The sequence below is a fragment of the Hemiscyllium ocellatum genome, chromosome X (genome assembly GCF_020745735.1).
Source record: "Hemiscyllium ocellatum isolate sHemOce1 chromosome X, sHemOce1.pat.X.cur, whole genome shotgun sequence".
Classification (NCBI taxonomy): Eukaryota; Metazoa; Chordata; class Chondrichthyes; order Orectolobiformes; family Hemiscylliidae; genus Hemiscyllium; species Hemiscyllium ocellatum.
In genome coordinates, this window is record NC_083453.1 from 14,991,819 (window position 1) to 15,008,985 (window position 17,167).

Below are 17,167 nucleotides of genomic sequence, written 5' to 3' on the forward strand. Positions count from 1 at the left end.
CTGTCAGGTGAGAATTCTCTTCTTTTTATTAATTACGTGATTTCCGTCTGCATGATCTTCATTCCATGTACTTTACATCCACTGTTCTGTAAAATAAAAGACAAAATTCCTTCTATTCTGTGAAAAAAATTTCTTGGGACTATTTTCCCTGTCCTGGATACAGATCAACCTCGATTATTCAAACGAGACGGGCAGGGAGTATTTTGTTCGGATATCTGCGAGTTCGGATAACGTTTTTTACAGGACCTTGAGATCTTGTTCGCATTATCCGAAATTTGGATAATTGATGTTTGGATAACTGAGGTTGTTCTGTATTCCAATAGAGACGAAAAAAAAACTAAAGATGCCGGAATCCAAAGTAGACAGGCAGGAAGCTGGAAGAACACAGCAAGTTAGATGGCATCAGGAGGTGGAGGAGTTGACGTTTTGTGTATAAACCGTTCTTTAGGACTGGCTTGCTGTGTTCTTCCAGCCTCCTGCTGGATATTCTAATTGCCAGATAATCACTGAGCAGTGCAGACTGGAGTTGAGCATCAGGACCCTGCAGAATCCAGACACAGCAGGCATCTTGGGAATTGCCTTGAAATTTAAGGTTCTGATGGGTAATTCTCATGAATCTTTGGGGAGAAAAACCCTTTGTGTTGGAAAATTTGGAGCATTCAACTTCTGCTAATATTACCCACGAAAAATTAGACATTTTAAAATGCTAGTCTAACACCTGTGCAAATATTAACTAGATCCCCCACCATAACTACACACACACACACACACACACATTCCAGTCTCCTGACAATATTTCTTCCTCCACCCCCTCCACAACACAATTCAATACTATCCTCCCCCCTCCAAAACCAGCCTCCAAGTCCTGGTCTGAAAACCCATCAACTCTCTCAACACCAACCACCACACCATCAGCCTGGGATCCAAACTCTTTGATCTGCTGGCCTTGACATCTTCCCCCCAACCTTGCTCACCATCCCAACACCACCCCTGCCAACTCCAGCCACACCTATCCCCAATGGCTCCAACAACCATGCCCCTCCTGACCCATCCTAAGTATGTTATCACTTATTTGGCACATTACCCACTTGACACCACCCTAACCCCACACTTACTTTCTACCCTTACCCTTTCACAGCAGCGGTCAAAGGGTCTGGCTATGTTGCTGGACATTTAAAGCTCAGAAATTAGCACGCTGCTGCAGAAAAAGGGGGCATGGGTTGACTTCTCCAGACTATCCTGTTCCGAAAAGCTGCCTGTGTTTCCATTTGGACCACATTAATTACAATGTGAGCTATTACAATGCAGGTCGCACCTTTACTAATACAAGAGTAAAAATTCTACTGAAACTGAAAATCTGAAATATAAGCAGACAATACTGAAAACAATGGGAATCCAGGTCAGGCAGCATCTGTGGGAAGAGAAACAGTTGCATAGCATTTCAGGTTAGTGACCTTTGGTTAGAACTCTACCAAGTTTCCATTACGACTGGAAGTCCTAGCTTAGACAAAGGAGAGCTGCAATGCTGAAGGTCCTGGTCTTTAAGTAAGATTTTCAGGTGAACTTAAAAGGTTCCATTAACATCTTTTTGAAAATTGACCAATATTCCCCGAACCAACATGACCTAAATCAGATTTTTTTTGTGTATGAGTCTGTTGCATATTTTGCTTGGCAAACAGAAAGCCATTATTGGTTGAAAAGCTCTTGAAACATTCCAACAACAGAAGAAGGAGCCATGCAAATTAATTGAGGTTTATGAAGTCTGTTTGATCATTTACCATACTGTGGGGGAGAAATGAAAGTAGTTTTCTCAATTGAAATGCAGGTACGTTGCCACATTCATCATTATACAGAGTACTAAATAACACACAATCGTTACTTCAAACCACAAATAAGGTACTGCCTGTCTGGACCTCGACAGGGCCAGGAGTCATTTAAAAATTACTGAGACAAGAAGTGCAGAAACTTTTCTGTTGGTTTATAAATGCTAAAGATGCTCCTCAAAAAGGCAAACAACTGCTTTAGGTCCTGAGGGCCTATTTTTATTTTTCAACTTTCCAAAGGATGTTTTTGTTTTAATAATTCCTGGATAGGGGATCATTGGAAGCTGACAACAGAAAGTTTTATTTATTTCCCTTCAATCTTCTCTCCATTTCTTTCCCTTCCTCTCTTGAAGGCAGTAACTCCTTGCTGGGTGCCAAGCACTTATATAGTGCCTTGTCCAAATACCCAATCTTCATCTGTGAACTGTGAGGGGTCAGCAACATGACTCAATTGGGGGAAACCTTGCACTTAAGCCTGATTACCATTTTGTGTTGACCTTTGCATCCATGTGCACTTTCTGACAGAGATCATTGGATGGAAACAGCAGCGGGAAGTTTTGTTGATATTTCCCCTCCTTAGCCCACAATTCAGATGGCAAATGTAGCATTCCAAATGCTGTGTCAGCTGTGATCACCTAACCAGGGCAAGTGTTTAAAGTATCCCTTAATTTCTGCATTGTGTCTGGAGGTGGCCTGAGCTCTTCTAAAGACAACTATCACAAACATTTTGACACACACTATACTTGCATCTTCTCTCCTTTACTGAGCACCAAGGCTGATTGAGCGGAATATGTGCACCTCCTTATTCCCAATGGATGAAGCCTCATAAGCTTCTCTCTTTCTCTGAACTTGAGTTTGCATTGTGGACCAACTTTAAGTTAATGAGCTTCTGCGGGATGCTGAAATGAATTTGAGCTTAAATTAATGCATTTCCTTGTAAATTCTTTCAGTAACGGGAGGTCAAAGGGCAGATCATTTGTTACAAATCACCCTGACGTGGGTACCCTGAGTTCAGCTTGTCCTGTTTCCTTGCTTTGCCTTCTGGTACTGTCACTGCTGATGAGTCGTGTGTCGGGAGGCAGTTTAATATTTATACTCCGTTATTTACTGTAAAGGCAGCACAATGAATTGTTAGACAGCTATGTTGTACTGAAATAAGACACTCTTGTTACTGTTGCAGCACAAGTCAGAGAGATTCGAATTCAGGAGGCTGGGTGGCATTGAGAGTTAGCATGTTCTCCAGTAGTCTCTGGAAGCTGGGTTCTAATGCAGTCCACACTGAATTGGCAAAAGGATGTTTTCTCTGTAATTGTAGTTCCCGTTCTTGTGAATTTACAATGATGAAAATCTCCCTTCATTATGATCTTGTCAGTAAAGACACACTCTCACTTTAACTCTGCTTCTATCTCAATGAGGAAAAAAGGGGAGAAAATGGAAAGATGGGGAGCTTTATGGAACTCCAAACACTAAATTGGCTGGTGGAGAGAAAACAAAGTTCATACTAATACAGTAAGGAATGAACATATGAGATTATAGCAAATATTACAATTGTATATAATGCTTTACTCTTTATTTAACCCTGTGTTGTAACTGCCTCAGATAGTTTTAATGGAGACATTGTAGAGGGAGTATTACTCTGTATCCAACCCTGTGCTGTCCCTGTCCTGAGAGTGTTTGATGGGGACATTGTAGTGGGAGCTTTACTCTGTATCTGACCCTGTGCTGTCCCTGTCTTGGGAATGTTTAATGGGGACTGTGCAGAGAGAGCTTTACTCTGTATCTAAGCCTGTGCTATCCCTGTCCTGGAAGTGCGCGATTAGGACAGTGTAGAGGGAGTTTTATTCTGTATCTTACATTGTCCCCATCAAACACTCTCAGGACAGGGACAGCACAGGGTTAGATACAGAGTAATACTCCCTCTACAATGTCTCCATTAAAACTATCTGAGGCAGTTACAACACAGGGTTAAATAAAGAGTAAAGCATTATATACAATTGTAATATTTGCTATAATCTCGTATGTTCATTCCTTACTGTATTAGTATGAACTTTGTTTTCTCTCCACCAGCCAATTTAGTGTTTGGCTCTCTCTGCTCTTTTAAACTGAAAGTAATCTGAAAGTAAATCCTCCTTGAAATTGTCCCCACGAAACACTCCCAGGACAGGGACAGCACAATGTTGAGGGAGATTACTTTCAGTTTAAAAGAGTAGAGAGAAGTTTAATCTGGATCCAACCCCATGCTGTCCTTGTCCTGGAAGTGTTTGATAGGGATGATGTCAAGAGCACTTTATTTTCAATTTACTTTTAGTTCGACAGAGTAGAATGAGTTTTACTCTGTATTTGACCCTGTATTGTCCCTGAATTGGGAATGTTTCATGGGGACAGTGTTGAGGAAGCTTTACTTTCAGTCTTAAAACAGTAGAGAGAGTTTTACTCTGTAACCCATGCTGTACCTGTCCTGGAAGTCAAAGAGTCATACAGCATAGAAAAAGGCCCTTTGGCCCACTATGCATATGCTAACCAACAAACAGCAAAATACACTAATCCCATTTGTCTGCACTTAATCCACAGTTTACTATGCCCTGGCATTTTAAGTGCTTGTCCAGCTGCTGCTTAAATATTGTGAGAGTACCTGCCTCCAGCACCCTCTCAAGCAGCGCGTTCCATATTTCTATCACACTCTAGGTGAGACCATTTTCCTCAGATCCCCTCTAAACATTTACTCCTCAGCTTAAATGTATGTCCTTTGGTCTTAGACATAGTGGTAGCATGGTGGCTCAGTGGTCAGCACTGCTGCCTTACAGCACCAGGGATCCAGGTTCGATTCCAGCCTCAGGTGACTATCTGTGCAGAATTTGCACATTCTCTCCATGTTTGCGTGGGTTTGCTCTGGTTTCCTCCCACAATCCAAAGATGTGCAGGTCAGGTGAATTGGCCATGCTAAGTTGCCCATAGTGTTTCAGGGATGTGTAGGTCAGGTGCATTAATCAGGGGTAAATGTAGTGTAGGGGAATGGGTCTATGTGGGTTACTCTTTGGAGGGTTGGTGTGGACTTGTTGGGCCTAATGGCCTATTTCCACAGTGTAGGGATTCTATGATATCTGCCAGGGGAAATGATTCACACGATCTACCCTGTCCATGCCTCTCAATTTTGTTTTCCTCAATCACCCCCTCAGCCTCCTTTGTTTTCCAGGTAAAACAAGCCCAGTCTATCCAGTCTCTCCTCAAAACTGAGACTTTCCATCCCAGGTAACATCCTGGTGAATCACCTCTATATCTTCTCCAGTGCAATGATGTCCTTCGGATGTGGCGACCAGAACTGCATATGGTATTCCATCTGCAGGCTAACCAATGCTTATAAAGTTGTAACAAGACTTTCTTGCTCCTATATTCCATACCCTGGCTAATGAAGGCAAGCATTCCATACACAACCTTCACCACTGTGTCTACCTGTGCTGACACTGATCTATGGACTTCTGCACCAAGGTCTTTTTGTTCCTCAGTGCTCCATAGGGATATTCATTGTGTATATTCTTCCCTTATTAGTGGTCCCAAAATGCATTACCTTGTGTTTGTCAGAGCTAAATTCCATCTACCATTGCTCTGCCCAATTTACCAGCTGATGATTATCAGGTTGTAGCCTGAGACTATCCTCTTTACTATCAATAACACCACCAATTTTCATGTCATCTGCAAACCTACTAATCCTTCTGCACTCACATCCAAGTTGTTAATGTACATGACAAATAGCAAGGGTCCCAGCACTGATCCCTGTGGTACACCATTGGTCACAGACTTCCAATCACAAAAACAACTCTCCTATTTGCAAACCAATTTTGGGTCCAGTTTGCAAACTTATGTTGGATCCTATGGGCTCTTACCTTTTGGGCCAGCCTTCCATGTGGGACCTTGTCAAATCTGAAATCCATGTAAACCACATCAGTTGCATTACCTCGTCAGTATATTTCATCACCTTTTCAATTAAATTAGTCGGACAGGATCTCCCTGTAATAGATTCACGTTGAATATTCTTGCCTTTCCAAGTATTGATTAATCCTGTCCCTCAAAATTTTTTCCAATAATTTCTCTACCACTGACATCAGACTAACTGGTGTGTGATTAACTGGCCTATCCCTGATGTCCTTCTTGAACAAAGGAATCACATTAACTATCCTCCAATCATCTGTGGCTAGTGAAGTACTAAATAACTCTGTCAAGGCCTCAGCAATCTTCTCCATTGCTTCCCATCTCGTCAGGTCCTGAGGATTTATACCTGTTTTCCCATTAAAACTAGAGCCTCACCAGGAAAAGGTGGATACTGTAGATGCTGGAGATTACAGTCAAGATTATAGTGCTGGAAAAGTACAGCAGGTCAGGCAGCATCCGAGGAGCAGGAATGAAGAAGTGCTTTTGCCCGAAACATCGATTTTCCTCCTCGGATGTTGCCTGACTTGCTGTGCTTTTCCAACACTACTCTAATCTTGGCTCTAGAGCCTCACCATCCCAATTGAAATCCCCAGCTACAATTCTTTCTCCTTTATGAATATAGATGAGAAATATTCATTTTAGATCTCACCCACATCCTCTGGCTCCACACAGGTTGTCGGTTTGGTCTTTAACAGGCACCACTTGAAAACACCTTGGGGTTTTTCTTGGTCCTATCCGCCAAAAGATATTTCATTGCCCCTCTTTGCCTTCCTAATTTTATTTTTTAAGCAACCCTCTACACCCTATACCTTTGAAGGGCCTCCCCTGTTTTTAATGCGTTATACCTAACATAAGCTTCCTTTTTCCTTTCTCAAACTCTCAGTATCCCCTAAACATCCAGGGCTCCCTGGACTTGCTGCTCTTGCCATTCATTCTTAACGGAATACGCTAGCCCTGAATTCTTACTATACTATTTTTAAAAGATTCCCACTTTCCAAACGTGGATCTATCTGCAAGTCTATTTTTGCCATATCCTGTCTAATGATATTGAAATTGGCCTTCCCCCAGTTTAGACACTGCTGCACTAGTGTTGAAAAGTGTGGCGCTGGAGAAGTACAGCAGGAATGTGGGAAGGGGGAAGAGGGGATGAGTGATAAATATGAGGGTGGGGGTGGGGGGGGAAGATAGCTGGGAAGGCGATAGGTACAGAAGATGCAGATGGGGGTAATGGTGATAGGTCAGAGGGGAGGGTGGAATAGGTAGAAAGTAAGATGGACAGGTAGGACAGTCCAAGCGGAACGGTGCCAAGTTGGAGAGTTGGATGTGGGATGAGGTGGGGGAAGGGGAGATGAGGAAACTGGTGAAGTTGACATTGATGCCATGTAGTTCATTTAAATATTCACACTTCTGACCTTTGCGTATCGCTTCCCATAATGACTTAGAGTTATCATCATCATCCCCATATGTTTGATGCAATAGTGCAGAGTTCAGCCATTTATGTAGTTAGGCAACACAGTATAAACAAATTGAGGAAAGCTCTGAATATTGAAAATGAAATAAAATGTATTTTTATACCTCCAGTTTATACCTCTCTTCTGGAAACACTAATTGCTTCTGGTTATCCTCTACTACCTTGTCCATTCTGTGAATCTAAGACCAACAGACCTAGATTTCTGATTCTTATTATTTTAATGCTGATCAGAAATATTTGTTATACTGAGCAGAATACCTGTGAGGAAGTCATTGCTGAACACCACATTCATCAACCAAAATCCCCACACAGGCATTCTTCAGCAGGTATCATAAAATTATAGATTGGTTATAGCACAGAAGGAAAAAAATGCCCAGATGATGTGACCATCATATTCAGCAGCTGTTTGACACAAATAATAAATGTTCATCACAAGTAATAGCTCTTACATTTTGTATTCGTGAAAGAGACTGAGTCATGAGATCAACCAGAAACATGATTGTTATTATTTTTGGGACAGTGATCATTTGTGAACATAAACCAAAATTCATTTAAGACCAATATTGTTTGCTGAGATTGAACTGATGTTACTATTTCTTGAATTGTGAACAAATTGGATTTACATAATGCCTTTAACACAGCTTCATAAGAGTATCATCATTAAAACTTTGCAACATCGAGCTATATAAGGAGATATTAGGATAAGTCAGCAAAAGATTGTTTAAGGAGGTAGGTTTTAAGAAGCATCTTAGAAGAAAAGAGAAGTCAAAGTTAGGGAGAGGACCTCTCCTAGCCCCATTCTTCTGCCTTTTCCCTGTAATCATGTAAAAGTTTTCTCTTCAGATAATTATCCAAAACGCTGTTGAAAGTTATGATTGAAACAGCCTCCATTGTGCACTCAAGGTGGTCCTAACCACTTGCTATGTAAAGGCATTCTTCCTCATGTTATTCACCTTAATTCAATACCTTTTTATTCCCTTGATTCTTTTGTCAGTGGACAGTGGTCAGAAATGGGACTCTGTCTGATTTCTCAGCCCCAATTCTCGCCTCCAAATTCTGAACTGAGGCCAGTTCTGTCATTCCCCTGTTGTCCTCTGTGAGATCAGATAAGTCAGCACAGGCCAGGACTGAAGCAAAAGTTCCTCTCATTTCAGCTTCACTCTGGGGTGCGTATTGCAAATTCAGCCATTGGGGCACTGATTTCTTTCTCATTAAGTTATGTTGTTGTCTAATGATTACACCCCTTATGCTGACTTAATTTTGTTTTCTATTCCACCTACCCTTCCCTCACTCACAGTCGATCCGGGAGGTGACTGGATACGTTCTAGTGGCCCTCAATCAGTTTGAGTATCTTCCTTTAGAAAACCTACGAATTATACGTGGCACAAAGCTGTATGATGACAAGTATGCACTCTCGGTCATTCTCAATTATCGGAAGGATGGAGTTCATGGGTTGAAACAGCTTGGATTTAAACAGCTAACAGGTAGGATTGTTGAAATGCTGGGTGAATGGAGGAGCTGTTGGGAGGATCAGTTCAATACAAAGAGGGCAAGACATAGATTCCCCTTTACCAATGTCGATTCAGCACTTGACAAAGCTCCTAACCATGGATTTCCAATGACTATGGCACCTTTGCAGACATTGTGACTTTTTCTCCTATTCTGAAAGGAGTGCTCAGGTCAAGTCCCATAGACAACTGTACCCGACCAATGAGAACATATATATTGAGTGTTGACAAGCTGTTTAACCATCAAGGTGAAAGGTTCTGACCTGAGACATCAGCTCCTCTCTTCCTATGATGCTGCTTGACCTGTTATGCTTTCTCAAGTTCCACACTTTATTGACTCTGACTTTCCAGCATCTGCAGTTCTCACTATCGTTTAGTTGGAAGAAAGCCTACTAAGAACAAGCTGCCCAGTTGCACTCTCTTATTTCTGAAAAGAAAACCTTCTATTAAGTTCAAGTGAAATCTATTTGTTCTTTTGAAAAAGTGATTGAAGGAACATCTTAAGTTTGTGTTTCCTGAGCAAGCTTATCTGTAAGACTTATGCATGGAGTCTGAAGACATAGGGGAAGTGCTAAATGAATATTTTTTGCAATAGTCACACTAGAAAAAGACTATGTTGGTTGAGGAGAATACTGAGATCGGGCGACTAGACTAGATGGAATTGAGGTTCACAAGGAGGAGGTGTTAGCAATTCTGGAAAGTGTAAAAATAGATAAGGACTGGATAGGATTTATCCTAGGATTCTCTGGGAAGCCAGGGAGGAGATTGCCAAGCCTTTGGCTTTGATCTTTATATTGTCATTGTCTATAGGAATAGTGTCAGAAGACTTGAGGATAGCAAATGTTGTTCCTTTGTTCAAGAAGGGGAATAGAGACAACCCTGGTAATTATAGACCTGTGAGCCTTACTTCGCTTGTAGGTAAAGTGTTGGAAAAGATTAGAAGAGAGAGGATTTATAATCATCTAGAATGGAATAAGCTGATTAGGAATAGTCAACACGGTTTTGCGAAGGGTAGGTCGTGCCTCACAAACCTTATTGAGTTCTTTGAGAAGGTGACCAACAAGGTGGATGAGGGTAAAGTGGTTGATGTGGTGTGTATGGATTTCAGTAAGGCATTTGATAAGATTCCCCATAGTAGGCTATTGCACAAACTACGGACGCATGGGATTGAGGGTGATGTAGCGGTTTGGATCATAAATTAGCTAAGCTGAAAGAAGACAGAGGGTGGTGGTTAATGGAAAATGTTCATCCTGGAGTTCAGTTACTAGTGGTGTACCACAAGGATCTGTTTTGGGTCCACTGCTGTTGATCATTTTTATAAACAACCTGGATGAGGGTATAGAAGGATGGGTTAGTAAATTTGCAGATGACACTAAGATCAGTGGAATTGTGGATAGTGCAGAAGGATGTTGCAGGCTACAGAGGGACATAGATAAGCTGCAGAGCTGGGCTGAGAGGTGGCAAATGGATTTTAATGTGGAAAAATGTGAGGTGATTCACTTTGGAAGGAGGAACAAAAATGCAGAGTACTGGGCTAATGGTAAGATTCTTGGTAGTGTAGATGAGCAGAGAGATCTTAGTGTCCATGTATATAGATCCCTGAAAGTTGCTACTCAGGTTGATAGGGTTGTTAAGAAGGCATATGGTGTGTTAGTTTTTATTAGTAGAGGGATTGAGTTTCAGAACCATGAGGTCATGCTGCAGCTGTACAAAACTCTGGTGTGGCCGCACTTGGAGTATTGCGTACAGTTCTGGTCACCACATTATAGGAAGCATGTGGAAGCTTTGGAAAGGATTCGGAGGAGATTTACTAGGGTGTTGCCTGGTATGGAGGGAAGGTCTTACGAGGAAAGGCTGAGGGACTTGAGGCTGTTTTCATTGGAGAGAAGAAGGTTGAGAGGTGACTTAATTGAGACATATAAGATAATCGGAGGGTTAGATAGGGTGGACAGTGAGAGCCTTTTTCCTAGGATGGTGATGGCTAGCACAAGGGGATGTAGCTTTAAATTGAGGGGTGATAGATATAGGACAGATGTCAGAGGTAGTTTCTTTATTCGGAATAGTAGGGGGATGGAACACCCAGCCTGCAACAGTAGTAGACTTGCCAACTTTAAGGGCATTTAAATGGTCATTGGACAAACATATGGATGAAAGTGGAATAGTGTAGCTAGAAGGGTTTCAGATTGGTTTCACAAGTCAGTGCAACATCGAGGGCCAAAGGGCCTGTACTGCGCTGGAATGTTCTATGTTCTAAGACTTCAAAAACAACCATACATGATTAGCGACTGACCACATGTGTGAGAACATTTGAGCAATAGACACTCCAACATTCTACCTTATGTTCTTTTGCCTTTAAACATTTATCTATTGAATAAAGTGATTTTTTCCAGAAAGCTAATCTCTGCAGAGCAACCTTTTATTTTTCTCTTCTCCTTGAGGGTCTGCATGTTTACACGTGTGTTTTGGGGATATTTAGAGGAAGAAGAATTTCTATTTCTATCTTACTGACTGTATGTTAACTAGTTATTGCATCTTTTTGAATCAGTTTTGCTTTAATAATAAGCCAATGATTGTTTTGATTTTTAAAAATCAGGTTGACTGATCTTGTCACTTTAAAAACTCAATATAGGTAAGGCATTTAATTGGTCATGTTGGTAATTGGAGAAAAGTATTTTTATTTATACTTTGTGACTGGTGAAATAATGGAGCTCGAGCAACAATGCACTCCTCCAGCCCGGTTGTAACGAAGGAAGTTGATTAAATTAAGAAGGAGGCGTTGTTTCAGATCTGAAGGCTTTCAAATTAAGCAGGTGGAAAAGAAGATCCTGTCTGTTTTGTACCGAAAATCTCTTGGTGTTTCCCTCCAGCTCATTCGAATTCTCTGTTAAATCCATGGGTTTGGATGATACTTGACGGGTGTAATTAAAAGATTTATTTGTTGTGACTTTTGCAATGAGTCAGTAAGAAAAGCACAGTTTCTGTCAAACCTGATTTTCAGCCGGGGAACAGGATTGGAGCCAAATTTCAGAAAGCAAAGCATCAAAAAGGATACGCATGGTGAAATTTAGCCAGCAGAAAACCACCCTGCAGCTTTTCTGCTATGCATCATACTCACCCATCCTGCTTCTTCTCTTGAAGAGTTTGTTTCACACTGCTTATACAGGTGCCAGGAACCCCTCTAGTATGTCATCCAACTTTCTCAAGATGGAACTCAGTCAGTCAGTATGAGTGGACTGTTTGACTAGGACACATCAAAGTTGAGTGTGATTCTATTCCCATCTGATACTACATAAAACGCATTTTACAGTAGAAATGTGCTCAACTACAACAACCTGACTGGTTTTCCTCTTCTTAGTTAGAGGCTAATTGCTCTGCCCCAGTTAGGACCCATAATTACATTTTGCATTCTGAGAACAATCTAGCTCTCAATGTCAGCAAAACCAAGGAACTCATTATTGACTTTTAGTGGGATGTTACTCATGCCCCTCCTACACATTAACAACACAGAGGTGGAACAAGTGGAGAATGTCAAGCTCCTGGGAGTGGTCATCCACAACAAGCTTTCTTGGACTCTACATGTGGACGCACTGTTTACAAAGGCCCAACAACATCTCTTCTTCCTCAGGCAGCTGAGGAAACTTAGCATTGCGGCAAATACCTTTGCCAACCTTTATAGGTGCGCCATCGAAAGCATTCTGCCTGGATGTATCACTACCTGGTATGGCAACTGTACCATTCAAGATCGGAGACGGTTACTGAGAGTGGTGAACTAGACCCGGACAATCACAAAGGCCAACCTCCCATCTATAGATCCATCTACCAGGCCCACTGTCAAGGAAGAGCCGCCAGCATTCTCAAAGATCCATCCCACCCTGGCAATGCTTTTCTACAACCTCTACCATCGGGGAGAAGTTACAGAGGCCTGAACACACGCACCAGCCGGTTTTGCAACAGTTTCTACCCTACTGTTGTTAGAATACTGAATGGACTCACAAACTCTTAACATTCGCCTGGCCCTGTGTTTTTGTTTTTACTGCTGGTAACCTATTATTTATCTAAGATATTTAACTATGTGATCTGCTTGTATTGCTCACAAGACAAAGCTTTTTATTTGTGCTTTGGTACACGTGACAATATATTCAATTCAATTCAAATTCAAATTCATACCAGAAATTGAATTGGAGATGTCCTGATCTATGTGACTTAGTTCCTCATATTGGATCATGAGGGACCTCATGATAAAGCTTGTTGCAAAGCGAATGTCTTGAATTGCCCTGCCATGATCAAGTTGAGTATTGATGTTCTCTTTACAAGTACCCTTTCAGTGAATGTAGGTCAGTAATCGAGGTAGATCCTATAGCCCCTCCATCACCCTGGTTACACTGCAGGGCAAATATAGCAATTGGGAGACTGCATGTGCATTAATGAGACTTCAAAGCAACTGAAGATAACAACAATTTGCATTTATGTAGTGCTTTTAGTGTACCAAAATATCCTAAGGCACTTCAGAGCTGCATCATCAGACAAAATGACACCTCAGCCATTTAAAGAGATATTAAGTCAGATGATCAAATGTTTGGTTAAGGAAATAGTTTTAAGAATCATAGAATCCCTACAGTGCAGAAAGGTGCCATTCGGTCCATCAAGTCTACACCGACCTTCCGAAAAGCAACTTGAAGATTTTGTTGCCAAAGGTGGAGTGATTAAAATTGAGCTTCTGGAGTGAGCATGGGTGAGCTCAGTGATTAGCCCATCTTTGCTTTGAATTGGAATTATGAGTTTGAAGCAGTGAGGTAGCAGTTGGTTAACTTTACTGTCACTGGCACATTTGGTCAGAGATATTTAGTGAAAGCTTCTCCTTCAACAAACTTTTGATGCCTTCAATGTCATCAGTGTGTTTCATTTACACTTCAGGGTGGCCTCCGATAGACCTCTTGTTATTGTATAAAGAGAGCTCACATTTGTATTCCTTAACCAGCTCCTCGGAAAATGCCTTTCTCCTGAGATTGCTGCCACCAGTCTTCTGTCATGTAGACTGGATCCTGTGCGTTCACCTGGTGGCACATTGTGGAATTACAAAGATTTTTACTTCAAAGATAAAAATCACACAACACCAGGTTATAGTCCAACAGGTTTGATTGGAAGCACACTAGCTGGTGTGCTTCCAATCAAACCTGTTGGACTATCACCTGGTGTTGTGTGATTTTTAACTTTGTACACCCCAGTCCAACATCGGAATCTCCAAGTCATGACTACTTCAAAAATAAAAGCAAAAAAGTGCCATGTTAATGCAAGCAATGAGTACTTAAATGTGTGAACTTATGTAGCAACAGGCATTGTCAAATATTCACCTCATCAATTCGCTTTACAAAGTGTAGCTTCCTTTGGCTTGTAATGTCACAAATTGTTAGTTATCCTGTTGCTTCTGGACATATTGGAATAAATTTGGTTCTTGAACAAGAGGAAAAGATTTCCCCGTTATCGCTATCCTCTCTGAAATCCACTCTTTAGAATCCATCCTTAAACCCTTCCAACTTCCACTCAGCTTTCAGTCATCCAACTCATCTCTCGGCCTTTAATGCACTAGCTATCTTTCCCTTTCATCTCTGCGAAGCCATTTTTCTACATAAAAGACCTCATGTAGCTGAAGGCTCTTGTTGTTAATTGTGACCTGTGCTGGAGATCAGTACTGATTCAAAGTTCTCATGCTTAGAATCATACAGCAAGGAAACAGACCCTTTGATCCAACTCATTCGTGCCAACCAGACATCCTGATCTGACCTTCCCCTTTTTGCCAGCACTTGGCCTACATCCCTCTGAACCCTTCCTGTGCATGTACCCATCCAGATGCCTTTTAAATGTTGTAACTGTACCCACCTCCACCACTACTTCTGGCAGCTCATTCCAAACACACACCACACTCTGCATTAAAACATTGCCCCTCAGGTCCTTTCTAAATCTTCCCCCCTAAATTAAACCTATGTCCTTTAGTTTTGGATTCACCCACCCTAGGAAAAAGACCATGGCTATTCACTCCATCCATGCTCCTCATTTCTATTTAAAAATGATTTTCCTCAGTGAAGAAAGTGTATATTTAATTATTTTGACTTGGTTTCCTCCCACCCTCAGTATAGGCTGTATGTACATCAAGGTATGTAGAAATTATGCTAAAGAATTTGTCTTTTCACCTTCTATTTTTAATGGAAGTGGGAAGGGGGCATTTACAACTAAAGTCAACATGATACTTTTCAGCAGTTGCATTTTGAATTATCAACAGTTGAGAGTTCCATTGCAGAAGGAAAAGAGCAGCCATTTTAATAAACACAAATTTGGCAAATACATTCTACGGTACCAGAGAATATGAATTGATCTCTTCAACACAATGTACATCACTGTACAAATACAGAAAGTGATAGTGCTTCAGCTAGTCTATAAGATTCAACAGACCAGTGAGGAATGCTGAGAAAATAGACACTCCTACATCCAGTGCTACGACACAGGGTAAACTCTCCTGCTTAATTTAAACCAGCAACTCAGAAAAGATTTATTCCATGCAGTAATCTGTGAAAATTTAAGAGGCCAAGAACTATTTAAAGTAAATATTAACAACTTTATTTCTTAAAGTATAACAGAGAATCATTAACTAACAACTATTTACAACTTCTTCCTCTAACCTATCTTTTACTTTCCCCTCTACAATCTTGATCCAATAAAAATCTCAATTAAGATTTACAAAACAAAACTACTTATCTCAAAACCAGGCAGCTTTCAGTTCTTCTCTGTATTCCTGTCTTCTTTTCTTCTTGTTCGGGATTCTACTTCACAGGTTACTGATCGATATAGGTACCTTTAAGAGAGCTATTTTTAGGCAGTTTTTACAAGCGGGTAGCTTGGCAGTTCTCCTCTCAACAGTTCAATTTTCCCCAGTCTTATACTCCCAAAGCATTGAATTGTGTCATTGGCTTTTAAAATTGTCAATATACTAAATGCAAACTGGATTGGAATTTGGTTTTTTTGGGGGGATATAATTTAAACTGATTGGCCTAATTCAAATCTGTTTGTGTCTCCAAGCAACCAGCTACCCTTACTGCTGGACCAAAAGGTTACATTATGTCTTTTTTAAGAACACCTGGTGCTATCAGGTAGTTCAGTTGCTTTTAACTCTCTTAAAAGTACACTACACCCATATCTTCATAACACCAGCATTACTCTGACAGCTCAAATATATTGCTCTGTTTTTGCACTTCACAAAAAATCTCCTGTTGCAATATGTTTCTCCAGTGAATAAATATATTTATTTTATTTAACAAATGTAAAACCCCTTCATTTGGTGAGGTTAAGGTGATTAGTCCAACACTTAGTCTGTGGGGGGCATGCTTCAGGAACATGCAACATAGAATCATGCAGCATGGAAACAGACACTTCAGTCCATTTTGACCACGCTAACCAGACATCCAAATTTGAACCTATCCTATTTGCCAGCATTTGGCCCATATCCATCTGAACCCTTCCTATGCATTTATCCATCCAGAAGCCTTTTAAACATTGTAATTGTACCAGCTATATGGACTTCAGTAAGGCGTTCGACAAGGTTCCCCATGGGAAACTGGTTAGCAAGGTTAGATCTCATGGAATAAAGGGAGAACTAGCCATTTGGATACAGAACTGGCTCAAAGTTGGAAGACAGAGGGTGGTGGTGGAGGGTTGTTTTTCAGACTGGAGGCCTGTGACCAGTGGAGTGCCACAACGATCGGTGCTGGGTCCTCTACTTTTTGTCATTTTCATAAATGATTTGGATGCAAACATAACAAGTACAGTTAGTAAGTTTGCAGATGACACCAAAATTGGAATTGTAGTGGACAGTGAAGAAGGTTACCTCAGATTACAACAGGATCTTGACCAGATGGGCCAATGGGCTGAGAAGTGGCAGATGGAATTTAATTCAGATAAATACGAGGTGCTGCATTTTGGGAAAGCAAATCTTAGCAGGACTTATATACTTAATGGTAAGGTCCTAGGGAATGTTGCTGAACAAAGACACCGTGGAGTGCAGGTTCATATCTCCTTGAAAGTGGAGTCGCGGGTAGATAGGATAGTGAAGAAGGCGTTTGGTATGCTTTCTTTTATTGGTCACAGTATTGAGTACAGGAGTTTGGAGGTCATGTTGCGGCTGTACAGGACATTGGTTAGGCCACTGTTGGAATATTGCGTGCAATTCTGGTCTCCTTCCTATCGGAAAGATGTTGTGAAACTTGAAAGGGTTCAGAAAAGATTTACAAGGATGTAGCCAGGGTTGTAGGATCTGAGCTACAAGGAGAGGCTGGGGCTGTTTTCCCTGGAGCGTGGGATGCTGAGGGGTGACCTTATAGAGGTTTACAAAATTATGAGGGGCATGGATAGGATAAATAGAGAGTCTTTTCCCTGGGGTCAGGGAGTCC

The 17,167-nt window shown here is 41.2% G+C and overlaps 1 protein-coding gene across 2 annotated transcripts in view; it reads left to right on the forward strand.

Moving 5' to 3' along the window:
* Positions 1-17,167, forward strand: part of LOC132805819 (receptor tyrosine-protein kinase erbB-4-like) — a 172,141-nt gene that overhangs the window by 96,204 nt on the left and 58,770 nt on the right. For both annotated transcript variants that reach the window (XM_060821106.1, XM_060821108.1), the window contains exon 3: positions 8,519-8,705. In XM_060821106.1, the coding sequence (XP_060677089.1) occupies positions 8,519-8,705 (187 nt within the window). The remainder of the gene's footprint in view (positions 1-8,518; positions 8,706-17,167) is intronic.